The sequence below is a fragment of the Humulus lupulus genome, chromosome 6 (assembly GCF_963169125.1).
Source record: "Humulus lupulus chromosome 6, drHumLupu1.1, whole genome shotgun sequence".
Lineage (NCBI taxonomy): Eukaryota > Viridiplantae > Streptophyta > Magnoliopsida > Rosales > Cannabaceae > Humulus > Humulus lupulus.
The window spans coordinates 183,894,666-183,912,014 of NC_084798.1; the positions used below are offsets into that span (position 1 = coordinate 183,894,666).

Below are 17,349 nucleotides of genomic sequence, written 5' to 3' on the forward strand. Positions count from 1 at the left end.
AGATGATTTAATTCAAGATAATAATATAAAAATTGATTCTAATCACTAAATAATTTGGGAGTTTTATTTAATAAAAATTATGAATACAGTCTATGTTTTGTTTAAGACATAACAGTTTATCCAGACTATTAAGTATAGAAACACAAAAAGATAGAGGTACCGTATACAATATAGATTGTATTGGACTCGAACACGATGAAAGAAAGAACTTTTGGTAATCTCCGTTAAAATATAGAAGTTCAACATTCATCAATCGATGGTCTTTTGAGACTTGACCTCAATCCTGAAGTGAGTAATGAACTCTTATTTGTGCTTTTATGACTTTTGACTTATCGGGTAAGGTTCAATATTCCTACGACCGAATTCCTGATATCTTGGAGTCATAAAACTATAAGTGGTTGGGAATATACTACACAGATATGGAATCTGCTTCTTATTTAAATGAAAGCATATTAGTTATTTCTTTTAGTGTTGATTAAGAGCTTGAACATAGAGCGATCAATTTCTGTTAGAGAACAGATATTTCATTCTATAATTAAATTTATAGAATATTATTCATTAGAGGTTCAGTGGAACTAATTGATAAAAATATAATTAGGGAGGTTAGCGGACATTAAGACCTAGCTTTAATTATGAACAACTAGCAGAAGGTCATAACTCATGCAATGACTAAATCAATGGACGACTTTTTAGTTATAACTTCTAATAATATAAGATTGTAGTTTTGAGAGTTCAACTATGAATTTCTAGTAGAATAATTCATAGTCAATAAATTAATTAATGGAACTAAGAGTTGGTAAAATTAATTAAATTATTGGACCTTAGAACTATGGGTCTATACTGTCCCCTTACTAACTCAAAAACATAGAGGTAGGATTTTCTTATTAAAAAGGAAATAATTAAAAATAATAAAGTATTATTTTTAATCTCACAAATTAATATTATTTGTGAAATAATATTTAATGGAAAATAAAATTATATTAATAATTTTGTGAAATTAAATATTATTGCAAATTAATTTAATCATATTTAATTTTGTAGTATAATTGTATACTACATAAAATAATATGATAAATGCCCAACAAATAACATTTTATAGAGGTAAAATACCACAGGGCCATAGCCCAGTAGTTGGCGCCAACCATAGTCCAAATGGACTGTGGCCCATGTATAGGCCCAATAAGATTAGGGCTAGGTCTTATTTCTATTATATTAATAGAATATAATGTTGGTTTTTTATCATGTGATTGACAGTGCAGCGGAAACATGAGATAATATTTCAATGCGATAATAACAATTATTAAAACATGATAATGAATCACTCTATGAACCATAACTAGAATGAGATCTTTCTCATGCTCATGAATCTAAATAAAATAGAAACTTACAAATACATTTTCTAGATGTAGAACACGTGTAGATCAAATGACATCTTAGCCTCCTAACCCACCATCTTCCATACTATAGTTCGCACAAAGAGAATGAGACAGGTGGATGTTTATGCTATTTGGTAGGATACACAATAACACACTTTTGAATCTTAATACATGAGATAGTGTTCTTCTCACAATACAGAGATAACAAAGTTCTCTATTTTTCTCTCTTGGCAAATAACGTTAATTGCATTTGATGTCTCTTTCACACGATGTTATGTTATATTAATATAACAATCAAAAGAAGACCTAGCCCTAATCACATTGGGCCTTTGGGCCCTGTGGTATTTTATCTCTATAAAATGCTATTTGTTGGGCCTTTATCATATTATTTTATGTAGTATACAATTATACCACAAACTTAAATATGATTAAATTAACATTCAATAAAAATTAATTTCACTTAATTATCAATATAATTTTAGGGGAATTCTCCTATAGGGGCTTCACTTTAAGCCCTACCGGTAGAGCTCTCAGTGTTTACAACTCGTGAACAGTTTTCGGCGCGATTTTTTTTTATGACCGTGTATATTGTAGCTATTTAGAGCATCCTGCAAATTTTCAGAAAATTCTGAATAGTTTACAGTACCGAAAACTAGGTTCAAATATGTTGTTGCACGCGTGACTAATTTTTTTTATGCACATGGAAAACAACATGTTTGAACCTAGTTTTCGGTACTGTAAACTATTCAGAATTTTTTGAAAATTTGCAGGATGCTCTAAATAGCTACAATATACACGGTCATAAAAAAAAATCGCGCTGAAAACTGTTCACGGGTCGAGAAACACTGAGAGCCCTACCGGTAGGGCTTAAAGTGAAGCCCTTTAGAAGAATTGTCCTATAATTTTATTTGTCATTAAACACTATTTCATAAATAATATTAATTTGTGAGAATAAAAATAATAGTTTAGTATTTTTAATTATTTTATTTTAATACCAAAATCATATCTCTGTGTTATCGAGCTAATACGGGGACAGTATAGACTTGTAATTCTAAGCAACTATAATTTAATTAATTTCACTAACTCTTAGTTCCATTAATTAATTTATTAACTATGAATTATTCCACCAAAAACTTATAGTTGAACTCTCAAAACTACATTCTTATATTATTAGAAGCTATGCCTATAAACTCATTCATGGATTTAGTCATTGCATGCGATATGACCTTATGCAAATTGTTCATAATTAAAGCTAGGTATTAATGTCCGTTAATCTCTTTAATTATGTCTTTATCAATTGGTTCCATTGATCCTCTAATGAACATTATTCTATAAATTTAATTATAGAATGAAATTTATGTTCTCTAACAGAAATTGAGCACTTTGTGTTCAAGTTCCGAATCAACACTAAAAGGAACAATTAATCTGCTTTCATTTAAGTAAGGAGCATATTACAAATCTGTGAAGTATGTTCTCAGCCCCTTGTAGTTCTATGACTCCAAGATTTCAGAAATTCGGTCGTAGGAATATTGAACCTTACCCAATAAGTCAAAAGTCATAAAAGCACAAGTATGAGTTCATTACTCACTTCAAGATTGAGGTCAAGTCTCAAACAACCATCGATTGATGAATGTTGAACTTCTATATTTTAACGGAGATTATCAGAAGTTCTTTCTTTCATCGTGTCCCAGTCCAATATAATCTATATTGTATACGGTACATCTATCTCTTTGTGTCGCTACACTTAACATCCTGGATAAATTGTTATGTCTTAAACTTAAGATAGACCGTACTCATAATCTTTATTAAATAAAGCTCCCACTTTATTTAGCGATTACAGATAATTTTTATATTATTATCTTATTAAATCCTCTTGTATATATATATCATTATACGTATACTTAATTCAATAACACATCAATAATATTGGATCTTCGTGATAAATGACATGTATAATTAAATACAAATATGAGTGCAAAATATTAACTTTATTTAATAGTAATCGTTCATACAAAAATACGCTTTAAGGGCACAAATCCCAACATATAACATCAAGAAAAAAGAAGACTTCAGATGCAATTTCACGTTATATGCTAAGAGAGAAAAATGGAGAATTGTTCTCTTTGTATTGTGAGAATAACACTCTCTCATGTGTTGAGATTCAAAAGTGTGTTCTTGTATATTCTACCAAATAGCATAGACATCCACATGTCTCATTTTCTTTGTGTGAGTTATAGTATGGAAGATGGTGGGTTAGAAGACTAAGACACTATTTGATCTACACGTGTTCTATATTTACAAAAAGTATTTGTATTTTCCTTTTTATTCAGATTCATGTCACATGAGAAATATCTCATTATAGTTATGGTTCCTACAATGATTCGTTCTTATGCTTTAATAATTGTTATTATTGCATTTAAATTTGATCACATGCTTTCGCTGCACTGTCAATCACATGATCAAAAATCAACATCCCAACCTCAGAAAATGAAGCATAGTTAAACTCAGTTGTTCGCCCCTCATCCAAGGAATGGTGTGCTTCGAGCAAACCAACTAATCACAAATTGTCGTCGTTGATGAGGAAATACACATTCCTATACTTATCACCCAATCGCCATAACTAAGAAAGACATTCTTGCATCTCAAAGGTTTGAATCAGTCGCCTATAAGCAGCCTAAAAACAACAAAGTATGCGAACAAAATAAGCATATAACAAAGGATGCGAACAGAAAACCTTATCAAAGAAAAACGACCAGACACTTACCAATATCACAGAATGACCTATGCTCGGACTTGATGGCATTGGTAAAAAAGTACGAACTGAAATAGCGATCAAGATTAGAAACACCACTCTTGAGAACATCTCCACCAGAATAGCTACATAAGTGGTAGAATCCTTCATAACCTGATGCGTGGTTTGACTTGATATTGAAAAAATAATGAACCTCCAAAGCATCAGAAGGATGCCAATCTAACACTCTATACAAAATATGCAGCAGTGCCAATAATCCGTAACTATTTGGCGTCAGTTGAAACGGGGCTACTTCAAAATAATCACATATTTCTACAAAATATGTATGAAGCAAAAGGAAAGCACTTGCTTGGCAATGCATGGGACTCCAAACATTAAATCTATTTGGTGGAGAGTCTGCTCGTTCATCATTAACAGGGACTTTAAGTCCAAGTTCGTCAATGAGCCCATATTTGTCTACTGAATGAGATAGATCACTTGTAGAAAAGATGGATCTTGGTGTTACAAAACCTTTCGAGCTAAATATTTCTCCGAGCTCTTTTTCAGTATAATCAACCTCCTTCTTTCTTAAAGCTCTTGATTTCTTGGGAGACATAGACTTGGTCTCAGATCAGAAGCAAATAAGGGCGAACATATTCCTATACACTTCGAAGAACGAGGCCTAATTGGATTGTAAAAGAAATTGGACACCTCTAAGATTGTGCAAACCAAGTACCAAAAAGAATAAGAAAAGAGTAAGGCGATGTTGGCATATACAGAATATGAAGGCATGTTCGCCCATAAGTGTACAACTAGGGCTAACAAAACCTAAAAGATACTAAAATTAAAATACAGAAATGAGCTAGTTGCAAAGAGATCTATACTTTGTGAGAACAAGTAAATTTGCTCATAAAAGTAAGCATGAGGTAAACGAGGAAAAGAGTATCTGTTTGCCTATTCATATAAGGAACGAACAGAGTCCATGAAGTACAAAAATAACATGTCAAAAAGCATTCAAGGCTAGTATAAGCAGCATGCTCGCTTATGTGCCTTCACGAGACACTAACAAAAATGCATTGAGTCTGTTCACCTAAGAGATAGCGAGTGGAGATCAAAACAAAACTCACTCAGTTGGAATATTTGAGGTGGATAACAATTGTAAGGTGGATCTAATTGCATTGATTGGAAAAGATGTGCCATTCAAATGTGAAATTCTTGTTCGCATGAGACAAAGGTTCCTCGTAAGCATGTTCCTATTTGCCTATCATAAGGTATAAAATCATCATCTATTTCGGCTATCAGGGAAGGTGTGAAATTATGGGCTCTTTTCCTTTCAAAAAATATGTTCGATCTAGCTAGCCTATAATAGGCGAACACAGGCCACTAGAGAGGCATATTCATTGGCTTGTATTCTATTCGCATATAGCAAGAAGCAAAGATGAACAAGGAATATGGTTGCTAAGGCCTATTCACACACAATCATTCAATACAGGCGACCAGAAAATAAATGGGAAGGTTCTATTAACCTTCACAAGGAGTGATCGCCCACTTCCATGTCATTGTGAAAAAGTTCAATTAGCACACTCGATAAAGAGCGATTAGTCCACCCATATGCTAGTTTAAGCTATTCGAGAAGAAAGTATAAAACTCACATGAATTGATCAGGCCATATACAAATGCAGATTTTTATGTGCATATATAAAGAAACAAACAGAGGCATTGGTTTATTTACTCGACTATATATGCAGGAATTAAAACATGTTCGGGCTCGTCAACATACAAGAGAACAAATGGATTCTAATGAAAGAGGCACTGTTTGTGTGTGTTCTTTGGATACAATATGTTCGTCCTTGAGTTCATATAAAATGAACAAGAATCAATTCAGGTATCTGTTCGTCCAAGTTCTTATTTCTAGTAGAATTTTGTCTGCTCACCTATGCATACCGGATGAGAACAGAATCAAAGAACACATTTCTTACATCAATACACAAGAATGATTAGAAGATGACCTTCCTAACAATAAGGGATGCATGTGAAAGAGAAAATATGTTCGACCTTTGACCTTTGCGTGCGAATAAAAAAAAGAGGAAGAGAGGCAAACAGAGAAAAATGGAGAAGTGGACTGGATACTTGAGTATAATAGAGAATTATCTCTTTCAATTTTCGGCAAAGACCAGGAGAAAAAAAGTGCATTATAGATTGAATTCATGCACCAGAAGGTTGTATTTTAAAAATAAAATAAATTTAAGACTAGATTTCATGGAATCAGCAAAAGTCAGAGAAAAAATAGAACAACCATTATGTAATCGTGAAAAAGGCATGAAGACAAGAACTTACACAAATTGTTTAAGCAAAAGGCGTTTTTTCTTTCTCGAAGTCGTTAATGTCCAAGTCATACCGCCAACAACGTCACCTTCTCCGGCAACGTTGAGTACTCCTCGATCAGGCAAAGTTAGCGGCGGGGCTTTAACCAATTGCGTCAGGACCTTCCAAGGATCGGCGGCAGCAGGTTATTGCAACCGTGTTTACTCTCTAAGTGAACAACAAGACTTTGGGCTTTAAGTCTACAAAGTAATGGGCCTAAATTTTTTGCAAAATAGTGGGCCTACTACTCATTTCTGAGCGGAAATTACATTTTATATGGGATTTTTATTAGAGTGTGCAAAAATATGACTTTTTTTCAAAAAAAGTTAATTTATGGCTTTTTTTAATAATTTTTACTTTTATGGGTTTATTTTCCCATATTTTTGTATAAAAGTTGGTTTATGCCATAGTTTTACTCTTAATCAAGTTTTATTAATTTAGAAGGGTATGTTTGAAATTTGATTATTATTTTTTTAGCTTATTTGTTTTTTTATATTACTAATTTTATATTAAATTTTTCTTTAGTTGTTTTGCAAATTTTTTTTTGTAATATGAATTGTTTTTAAAATTATTTTGTTATTTATTATAAACATGTTTTTTTTTATATTGTATGTTTTTTTTTTCAAATTCTGAATAAGGTAACCAGTTACTTTATTGATCTTTGGCAGTTATGTAAAAAAAAATCTTAGAGCTAGGTTAAATAACATGCACCAGGAGGGGTAACCAGTGGTAACCAGTTATCCTGAGATGAGTAACTTTCTGCCATAAGATAGGTAACCAGTTACCTAAGAGGGGTGACGAGTTACTCATATTAAATATGAAAAGAAACATCAAATTTGAAAGAAAAAGTGGAATAACACTTCATTAAAAAAGGAAGAAGAAGTAACTATGATTTTAGTAACATATGTAACCAGTTACCATAAAGAAACCATAAATATACACACATCAGAATGTGAAGGTAACTAGTTACCCCAGAAATATACACACAAAGAACATGAAGGTAACCAGTTACACATTCACGTTTTCATATTTTTATTAGTTTTCTTTCCAAATTTTGGTATTCCTATAAGTGTTACAGTAAAAAGAAAATGTTGAAAAAATTGATTTGAATTTTTTTTACATATAGTGGAAAAAATTATAAACAAAATTACAATAATAAAATATAATAATAAAAAAATAGTAAAATAATTATGTAATATTAAAATATATGTGTGAAAAAAATGAAAAAAATAAATAAATGGAATGAGAAAAGAATAAGTACAAAAATGAAAAAAAAAAAACAAAAGAAATGATGAATGAAAAAAAAATAGATGAATAAATAAGAATGAAAAGAAGAAGAAAAATAATAGAAAAATGTAAAGAAAAAAAATGAATGAAAAAATTGGTAGAAAATTTTGAAAAAATAAAAGAAGAAAAAAAGAAAGAAAAAAATCTCATATGTGTGAAAAAAGAAAAAAAAAAATAGAAGGAGAAAATAATAAATACAAAAATGACGAAAAAATAGAATGAAAAAAAAAAAGAAAAAAAGCTGAAAAAATATGAAGAAAAAAAAACAAAATAATATAAATGAAAGGGAAAAAATTAATAAATGCATAAAAATGAAAATAAGAAGAAAAAGAATGGAAAAATTGAAAGAAAAAAAAGGATGAAGGAAAAAAATAGTAGAAAAAAAAATGAAAAATGAAAGAAAAAATAAGTAAGGAAAAAAAAGAAAGAAAAAATAACCGAAAAAATAATAAAAAAATGAAGGAAAAAAATAAAAAATAAAAAAATAAAATAAAATTATCTTCATAATAAAAAAAACATAATTATAATAGAAAAATGTGACATTTTCATATTTTAGTTAGCTACTAATTGTGTTTTCCATACTTTAACTTCTTCTTTAATAAATTTTCCCATACAAATTAAGAAAAGTATAATTCCCATATTTTTGCACATTGATAGTATAAAAGCCATATTTTTTAAAAATTCCCCATTTCTTAAGGAGTGCAAGGGTAAACAAATCCAAAAGGCTGCGGTCCATTAGAAAGTCATTGGAACGATTAGAAAGGTGATCGTTTTGATTTTTATTTAAATGTCACTTGCATATATAACTAAAAACAATGAGAAAATTGCTTACATAGCTAAGTTTGAATTGTGCAAAATATGAAAACTGACTTGGGGGCAAATATTATACCCTTTTTTGGCATGATGACGTGTTAAGGAATAACTTTTGTTCCTACTAGCTAAATTCTTTGAAGGGAAGATGAACATAATTTATAGCATGTTTGTTCTCACAAATTAGACATGTATGCGCTAACAGACAAGTATAGTGTGCATGTTCGCTTATATTAAGTCATCATGTGTGTACAGGAAAATTATTCTACCTATGTTCGCACAAGGCAAGCCATCACACGCTAACAGGAAGCATATGGTCGCCCAGTAACACACTTTAGGTCTTGTTCGTTTATAGTTGCATGAGGAATGCTAACAGCGATGCCTGGTCGCGATATGATCGCTAACCCTTGTTAAATTCATGCCTATTCGTTCAAGACATGCTATCTACGTGTTGACGGTAAGAACTCGTCAACGATTGATGGTTAGAAAACTTCAATCTCTATACTGTAAGAAGCTATGAATTAGATAGAAAGAACTCTAAACAACAGGAGAAAACTCAGGCAAGCATGAGAACCAGAAGCATATATTTCATAAGTCTCCTTTTTACATTCAGTTTTCCAACCCCTTAGCCTGAGGGGTTGGAGCCTATTTATAGGGGAGGCTCTATTGGCCCAGGATACAAACAAGTCCCAGACCACTGGGACGTACATAGGTACTCTGATAAAGTAGTGGCTCAGGGCGTAGTGGTGTCTACCCTGATGGTGTCAGAGTCGTGGCCTTGGACATAGTACTGTCGGCTCTGGCGCATGGTCGGGGGTGTCCAAGTGGTCTCACCACTCTTCGTACAGGTCCGTACCGCCACTACTCCTCAGACGCAGATCATAGGGTCGTGCCTCTGTTCTCTCCATAACCGTACACTCCGTGTCAGCGCACGTGTTCCGTACTCGGTGGTCCTCATCAATTCCCGTTCAATGCTCCATGTTCGTTTGGCATATCAACAAGATTCCCCTAAGTGATCTCATGCCTGTGCCAAGGAGGCTTCATCCTATGCATGTCCTGAGAAGTCGAGGTGCCGAGGGTCAGGGCCGGCCTATGCGGATCGCATAGACACGAGGCTAGGAGCACGGGTACCTCAACACACCCCTCACCCTCGCATAGCGAGGCTGCCTCTCCTTCTTCCGAGCGCAGCGTCGCGAGGCTAGGAACACGGATACCTCAACACAGCCCTCACCCTCGCATAGCGAGGCTGACGTTCTTCCTCTGAGGTGCAGCGTCGCGAGGCTAGGAGCACGGACACCTCAACACAGCCCTCACCCTCGCATAGCGAGGGTCCCTCGCATAGCGAGGCTGACGTTCTTCCTCCGAGTGTGGACGAGGCTTGATGCCTGCTGGAATGGGGCGCACGCGGATGGCCAGCTGGGGACCTTCACATAGCGAGGGTGAAGCTTGGCAAGTGGCCGAAGTCCCTCGCCTAGTGAGGGTGACTCTCTTACCCCAACTCCCTCACCATCATGCGATGCCCTTTCAAGATGTCTCGTAGTATAGAGCTTCACTTGTGAATAGAATTCACAGGGAAAAAATTCCACATTTACACTACGCTAACAGAATTAGCAACAGATGATAGAGTCGCAATTTATCAAAATATAGATATATTTGTGTTATTATATTGTAATGTACTATTTATGAGTCAAGCCCAATAGCTTAAGCCCATGATTTAAATATAACCCTAAACTTCTCGCTATAAATAAGAGGACATGAGATAAAAATAAGTGAGGCAATTCATAATGCCGAAACTCCATTATTGTATAAACATAATGTAAAAGTGAAGGAGAACTGTAAAACAACCGATAACATAAGTTCGCCGGAAACTATGGTTCAATAAAAGTGACTAAGTGGACGTAAGTCATCTTTTTTGGGCCGAACCACTATAAAATATGGTGTTATTTATTTGATTATATCTCTATTCTTGAATCCATGCTCCTATCTCAAGTTAACGAAAAATGGTGTCAACACATTGATACACTTTTATATGAATTCTCTTTATTTGATATTCTAATGTTATAATATTTTATATGGACTGACATAATTAACTGCTGCTCACACACTACATAATTGGTATTGTATAGTATTATTATCGGGTCATAATGGGATGGACATAAAATACTAACATGCTCGAGGCTCATGGACACGCTCTAAAACGTCTTTGGTCAGCCCATTAGGCCAAGACACTAATTCTCTCCCTATTTGGGTACTAGGCCCAATAAGCCCATTGTGACTCATAAAAATGGATATGCCCTTTCATTGTATGATAATACAATGGTATTGGTGGTTTTAGGGAGAAATGGAGGAGTAATGTTCATAATCCCCTTGCTCTTCCTTGGTTTGTTTTTTATTTTTATTTTTCTGCAGGAAAATGATTGAAGAACATAAGGCCCTGATTGGTAGTGTATTCAAATACATTTTTATGATTTTGAAAACTTAAAATCTGTGGGTCCCACAAGAATATGTGATTGGCAGTTTGTTTTTGGAAACCAAATCCAAAACAATATTTGGATTTTGTGTTGTAAAATTGAAAACGAAAAAAATCATGTTTTCTAACTTATTTCCCAAAACTCTAAAAATAATATCCTCTCTCCTCCCTTATCTCTCTCTCGGCAACACTAAAGGAACAGAGCCCAACTCCATCTCACTTGGTATTATTCTATTTCTTTCTTTAAATTATTATTATTATTATTATTAATGTTGTTTTCCAAATGATTATTATATATTATTTGATTGAATATGGAATATATTATTATTGATTATTATATATTATTTGATTGAATATATTGATGTTTTTAGTTTTATATATTGAGCATGGATGATGGGTTGTGTTAGATTCATACACTATTACTTTAATTTTTAAAAAAAATCAAAATTAATGACAATGCAATATTATTATGAATTTAACCAATGCACTATTATTAAATTTTGATTTATTAATATAATTAAATTTTACTTAATTAAATCTATTGATAAATCAAAATTTAATATTATACAACCTATGTATATAAAATTAAAATAATATTAAGATTCAGCTGAACTAATCACGTATTCATTTTCTGTTATATTTTCAAATTTAATACCAATCACGGATTCAGTTTATTAAAACTCAAAAACAATTTACTGACATTGAACCAATCACATTTTCAGAAACATGTTTTTAGTCACTAAATTCAGATTTTCATTTCAGAATCTCACTTTTAAAAAATACAGTTTTCTAATCGCAAACCAATCAGACCCTAAGATCAATGGGATTCACAGCCAATAATACAAGGTAATAGAGCTAGTCCTAAACCTTTCTTGATATGCTTCAAGTTCTATGAATTATTTTGGTTGATTGTTTGCATTTAATGTGCATTATTTTCAACATCTAATCTATGCCTAATATGTGGTCACATAACTATAGAGATTTAGTATCAACCCATTATATGTTTTGATTAAGTTTAAGTATTTGTATCTTTCTTGTTTTCAGTTTTAGCTAGTTATTGTAAGTTATCGTGAGATTATATTTATATATATAAATATATATTTTATTTTAATATTTCAATTAAAGTATAATGATAAATAATCAATTATATTTGAATAAAATATCACTTAGTCACTACCTAAGACTCAGGTCATGACAGCTCTTACAAAAGATCCGATTATTCTCATCCAACAAAACCTTCAGCAATTGTCTTGACTAGAAAATACCCAAATCAAGAAATCTCGTTTTGGGAGAAAACAATTGTTTGATGAAAATTTGTTCAGGTCTACAACTATTTTATAAAATTTAATGCTCAATTTCTCTTGGTCTCTCATACCCAATAATTTTTGTAGAAATTTTTTGAGTAAGGCTTAAAAGAACTATCATAGTAGCCGCATCATAAACATCGCTCACTGACGAAGAAAAAAAAACAATGTACAGCGAAGGGTTATTGGTAACTAAATAGAAGCAAATATATCACCCATTTTTCAATTCGATTCAAATCCAAACATTATAGTTCTTTGCCTTAAAAAAAAGGATGATGCTTAAGATTGGATATTTCAAAGTCCAAAAAATTAGGAAAAAAATATTAAAAGAACTGAAAGGAACACCTGACACTACTTTTTTTTTTTTTGAGGAGTCAAATTCTACGTAGACCAATAATATTACAAGAAAAAAAGACCAACGTTGATCTCTTTTGTAAGGAGACTACCGTAAAATTCTCCTTTAGTATATGATTATTTTATTTTTGTGTTATTTAGTATATTTTTTGTTATGTTTGGTTATTTTTTAGTTTATTTTTTGTATTGGTATATTTAGCAAAATATTTATTTTATAATTTTTGTTTATTTTGGGTAATTTCTTTTAAAATATTTGTAGTTGTTTTCAGTATATTCTTAGTATACCTTGGATAGATGTCCATTGAGACATGGTATTTTTGTAATAAAATTCTAAGTTCGTATTTTTTTTAAAACTTAAACGAGACCCATAAAAAAGTTAATAAAAAAATCTAATTTTTCAACATCCCAAATTTTTGAATTAAAATTCTTGAAAACCATATTTACTTCATTGTTTTGATATCTATGGAATTTGACAATTTGTTTTATCCTGAAATATTTTAAAATTTAATGCAATTAGGTCTCTCAGCTTCTGGTCTTCTACTATTATCTAGTCTCTCGTCTTTCTCCACATGTAGCTTGTCTATTCCTTCAATTCTTATTCTCTCAGATTCAGCAACTTCATTTACTAAATCCCATCAACACTGCTAAAAATGAACAAAGTATTTCTTCAAATCCAGCCCCAAGTTCCTTAAAAAAAATTGGCTAGTGCATCTTAGTTTCACCATAAAAAATAAATCTTTGCTTTCAATATGTTCTCATTCCAAACAGTACTGATAAGGTCATTTTTATATTAATATTTGATAAGTTTTTACATGCTTTGATTGTGTTATGATAGCATTTTTAGTAGTTTTAACTTAATTTCATGTCTCTACAACATATTTTCTACATTGCATTTTATGATGATAAATATAAAATTTTGATAGCAAGTGTAATTTATAAATCATAGGTTGAAAAAGACTCGCTGAGATAAGGTTAAAATGAAGTTTTTGAAGCATTCTAAGCTTTCGGAGTTGAAATGTTGAAGTGGCGGCAGTGTACAAGCCTTCTAAGGTCGAGAAATGAAGAAATTGAAGGCAGGCCGCAGCTTATAAAATTCAGGCCGCGACCCTTTAATTGGAATTGACATTTCAAATTTTCTGTTCTAGACAGGTCGCTGCTTAGTTTTTTCAAGCCGCTGCCTACTGTGAAGAAAAGTGAGTTGGGTCGCTGCCCAATTTTTTCAGGCCGCTGCCTGCGTGACCAATTTCTGCACATATTTTGTTTTTGGCCGCGGCACGCATTTTTTAGGCCGCGGCCTATGACGTTGCTTTTAGATTTTAAATTTAATATAAATGAGACTATAAAAGATTTATTAGGGTTAATTTGAGAGGAATTTTTATTATGGTTTATGAGAGAAAAAGACTCAGAAAGAGCTGGAGAGAAGACTACATTACTTTTGTTCATCAATCTAGTTTCTTTTCTTTCCTTAATCTCTTTAATTTTAACTATAATTATGTTTGTGATTATGATTACTATTATGGAGTAGGTTCTTTTTAGGTTAAGGGTTAATTCAAAACCCAAGACATGAATTCTTGATTGTTGATAATGAATATTGTTCTTTAATTTCTCTCAATATTAAATTGTTTCTATTTTTCCAATTGAATGTTATGAATTTTGTGATTTCTTGTTAGGTGACCAACTAATTAAGGTTTTACATTATTCAATTGTCATCTTAGAATTACTACTCACCTAATAGTTTATGATTCTAAATGTATGTGATAAATTGCAATTGATAGTGATATCAAAAGAATTGTTGATTGTGATGAAAAATAGAACCTAGGTTAAATGAATTATATGATTCATTAATTTATTGCCTAGATTAACTTGTCTCCAAAGGACTTAATGTTTTATCTAAGTTAAATAGATTTTATGCTTCATAGATTTATTGTTTAGCTAAAAGAGTTAATTATTGAGTATTTCACCTTGATTACTTATAATAGGGAGACCGAGATAATTGCTGCTTCAGCGTAATCTGCGAGATTAATAGTTTAATTGATAAATTAGAATAATATTTATTATTAGTGATTAGGAATGATTGTTGAGGGTGGAGATTAACCTTTAACTGTTTCTTAATATTGTAATATCAATCTTTATTTGCTTTCTAGTTTATGTTATTTATTTTTGAGTTAAAAATCAAAATCCCCTTCTTTATTAATTTTTATCTTTTGAATAATAAATTGAATAGTAGTCCTCGTGGGTTCGACCCTTATTTATCATTATACTGAAATAGTTGGTATAAGAAATTAATAAAATCAATAATTAAATTTGATACGACATACGACACGCATCAAATTTTTGGCACCGTTATCGGGGACTGTTGTTATTCATATTTATTTTTCTAATACTAACTAGTTTCACTCAGGCAATTTCAGGTGTATATGTCTAGTGAAGACGATACCCAAGAAGGATTATTTAGGCTTAAACAATATCTTGAGTCATCGTCAGCTTTTCGTTCTTCAAGTACTATCACTGATAATCCACTCTTTCAACGTCTTGCTCCACAAGTCAATCCTGTTAAAGTGCCATTACCATCTGACAACGAATATAGGGGTGTACACGGTTTGGTTTGGTGCAGTTTAGAAGAATTTTGAAACCAAACCGCTCGTGTGGTTTTTTCAAAATGAAAAATCAAACCAAACCATTAAAATTAAAAAACCAAACCAAACCAAACCATAAATAAACGGTTTGGTACGGTTTTAACCATATAACAAAATTATTAAAATTTAAAACTTTTTTTATTATAAAATAATTAACTAAATAATTGTATTTAAATAATAATAGTTTTAGCTTTACTTTTAAGACCATAAAAGTCTACAAGAAGCTTATTGTCTTTGTTGTTGTAAGTTTAAGCATTTTGAATCATTTTATAGAAGTGAGAAAAAGAAATGTTTACTTTCTAAACAATGTGAGACTTTACATATTTTTTTTAGTTTTAGAAACTTGTGCATGTATTAAATACTACTAAAAACATATCCTAAACAATTAAATTGTTTGGCTTGGATGGTTTGGTAGACTTTATATTAACTTAAGTGTAGGGGTTCAAACTTTTGAACCATCATTTCTAAAAATTATTCTTTTAGAAAAAATCATGGTCCGGTCCGGTTTAATTGGTTTTAAAAAATTAGAAACTGTGATCAAACCATTAAAGTTGAGCGGTCCGGTTAAACCGAACCATCAAAAAACGGTTTCACCGGTTACAATTTTTGGCGGTTTGGTGCGGTGCAGTTTGGTTCCAAACCGCGGTTTGTGGTTTATATGAACACCCCTAACGAATCTGATTCTGACGATTCAGTTCGATCCTATAAAACAATGGCCCAACAAAGGACATTGAAAGAGTTGGCAGCACCAGATCTTGACGAACAACCGCTTTGCATCCAGTATCCACCTTTGGATGTTAACTTTGAGTTGAAGTCGGGCCTCATCCATTTATTTCCTTCTTTCCATGGGCTGCTCGGTGAGGATCCGAATAAAAATTTGAAGGAGTTTCATATTGTCTGTTCTAGTATGAAACCTGCTGCATTGACTGAAGAACAAATTAAGTTGCGAGATTTTCCTTTCTCTCTGAAGGATGCAGCTAAAGAGTGGTTGTACTATCTTCCACCTGGTACTGTTGAAACCTGGAATGGTATGAAGACTATGTTCCTGGAATGATATTTTCCAGCATCTAAAGTTGGAAACATAAGGAAAGAGATCTGCGGTATAAGATAATATACATGGGAGTCTTTGTATGAATATTGGGAGAGATTTAAGCGGTTGTGTGCTAGCTGCCCTCATCATCAGATAAGTGAGCAACTCATCATCCAATACTTTTATGAAGGATTACAATCACTAGATAGGAGTATGATTGATGCAGCCAGTGGGGGTGCACTAGTTGATAAGACTTCTGCTGCAGCCAGGAGCTTGATTTCTAATATGGTTGCTAACTCACAATAGTTTTGCATTCGCCAAGATCCTACTCCGCCACCCAAATCAGCTAATGAAGTGAGCACCTCTAATGCTAATCAGCTTGGTCAACAATTGGCTCAATTAACTGCAGTGGTACAACAACTTTCTTTAGGCCAACAAGTGCGACCATGTGGAATCTGTCAGGTTGTGGGGCATGCTACTGATACTTGCCCTATTTTATTTGAGGGGGAAACTGAGGGTGTTAATGCTGTAGGAAATTTCCCTGGTTAACTACGTCAGATGTACTATGAACCATTTTCACAAACTTATAATCCTGGTTGGCGTGATCATCCCAATCTTCATTATGGGAATCAACAACAAGTTGCTCCACAATCTACACCTGCAAGACCACCTAGTTTCACTTTGCAACAACGGTCTCAACATAATTTTGTACCTAGACCATCACAAGCATTGCAAGCTTCTCCACCACCAAGTGCAAAACCCTCTATTGAAGATTTAATCAATTCAATTGCTACAAATATGCTTCAGTTTTAGCAAACTACCCAAGCGTCCATCAAAAGTTTGGGTAATCAGGTGGGACAACTAGCGGCATCATATAACAGGTTGGAAGCTCATCTGTCTAATAAATTGCCTTCACAACCTGAGAGGAATCCCAAGGAGAATGTCAGTGCGCTAACTTTGCAAAGTGGTATACAATATGAGCCACCC

General features: G+C 32.5%; 1 protein-coding gene and 1 non-coding gene across 4 annotated transcripts; both read right to left on the minus strand.

Moving 5' to 3' along the window:
- Nucleotides 1-3,670: 3,670 nt before the first annotated feature.
- LOC133782796 (uncharacterized) lies at nucleotides 3,671-7,012 on the minus strand. Of its 3 annotated transcripts, none has more exons than XM_062222185.1 (3): nucleotides 6,445-7,012; nucleotides 4,141-4,789; nucleotides 3,671-4,050 (listed from the first exon to the last, which is right to left on the minus strand). In XM_062222185.1, exons 2-3 carry the CDS (start codon nucleotides 4,721-4,723, stop codon nucleotides 4,040-4,042), a joined length of 594 nt encoding a protein of 197 aa, XP_062078169.1. In that variant the 5' UTR covers nucleotides 4,724-4,789; nucleotides 6,445-7,012; the 3' UTR covers nucleotides 3,671-4,039. The 3 variants fall into 3 exon arrangements, with proteins under 3 accessions (XP_062078169.1, XP_062078168.1, XP_062078167.1); XM_062222184.1 differs by having other exon boundaries at nucleotides 4,141-4,820; XM_062222183.1 differs by having other exon boundaries at nucleotides 4,141-6,041.
- A 9,398-nt stretch (nucleotides 7,013-16,410) lies between these two features.
- On the minus strand, nucleotides 16,411-16,517 carry LOC133787699 (small nucleolar RNA R71). The gene has a single exon (XR_009872702.1). It is a non-coding gene; the product is annotated as a small nucleolar RNA R71 (small nucleolar RNA).
- Nucleotides 16,518-17,349: the final 832 nt, after the last annotated feature.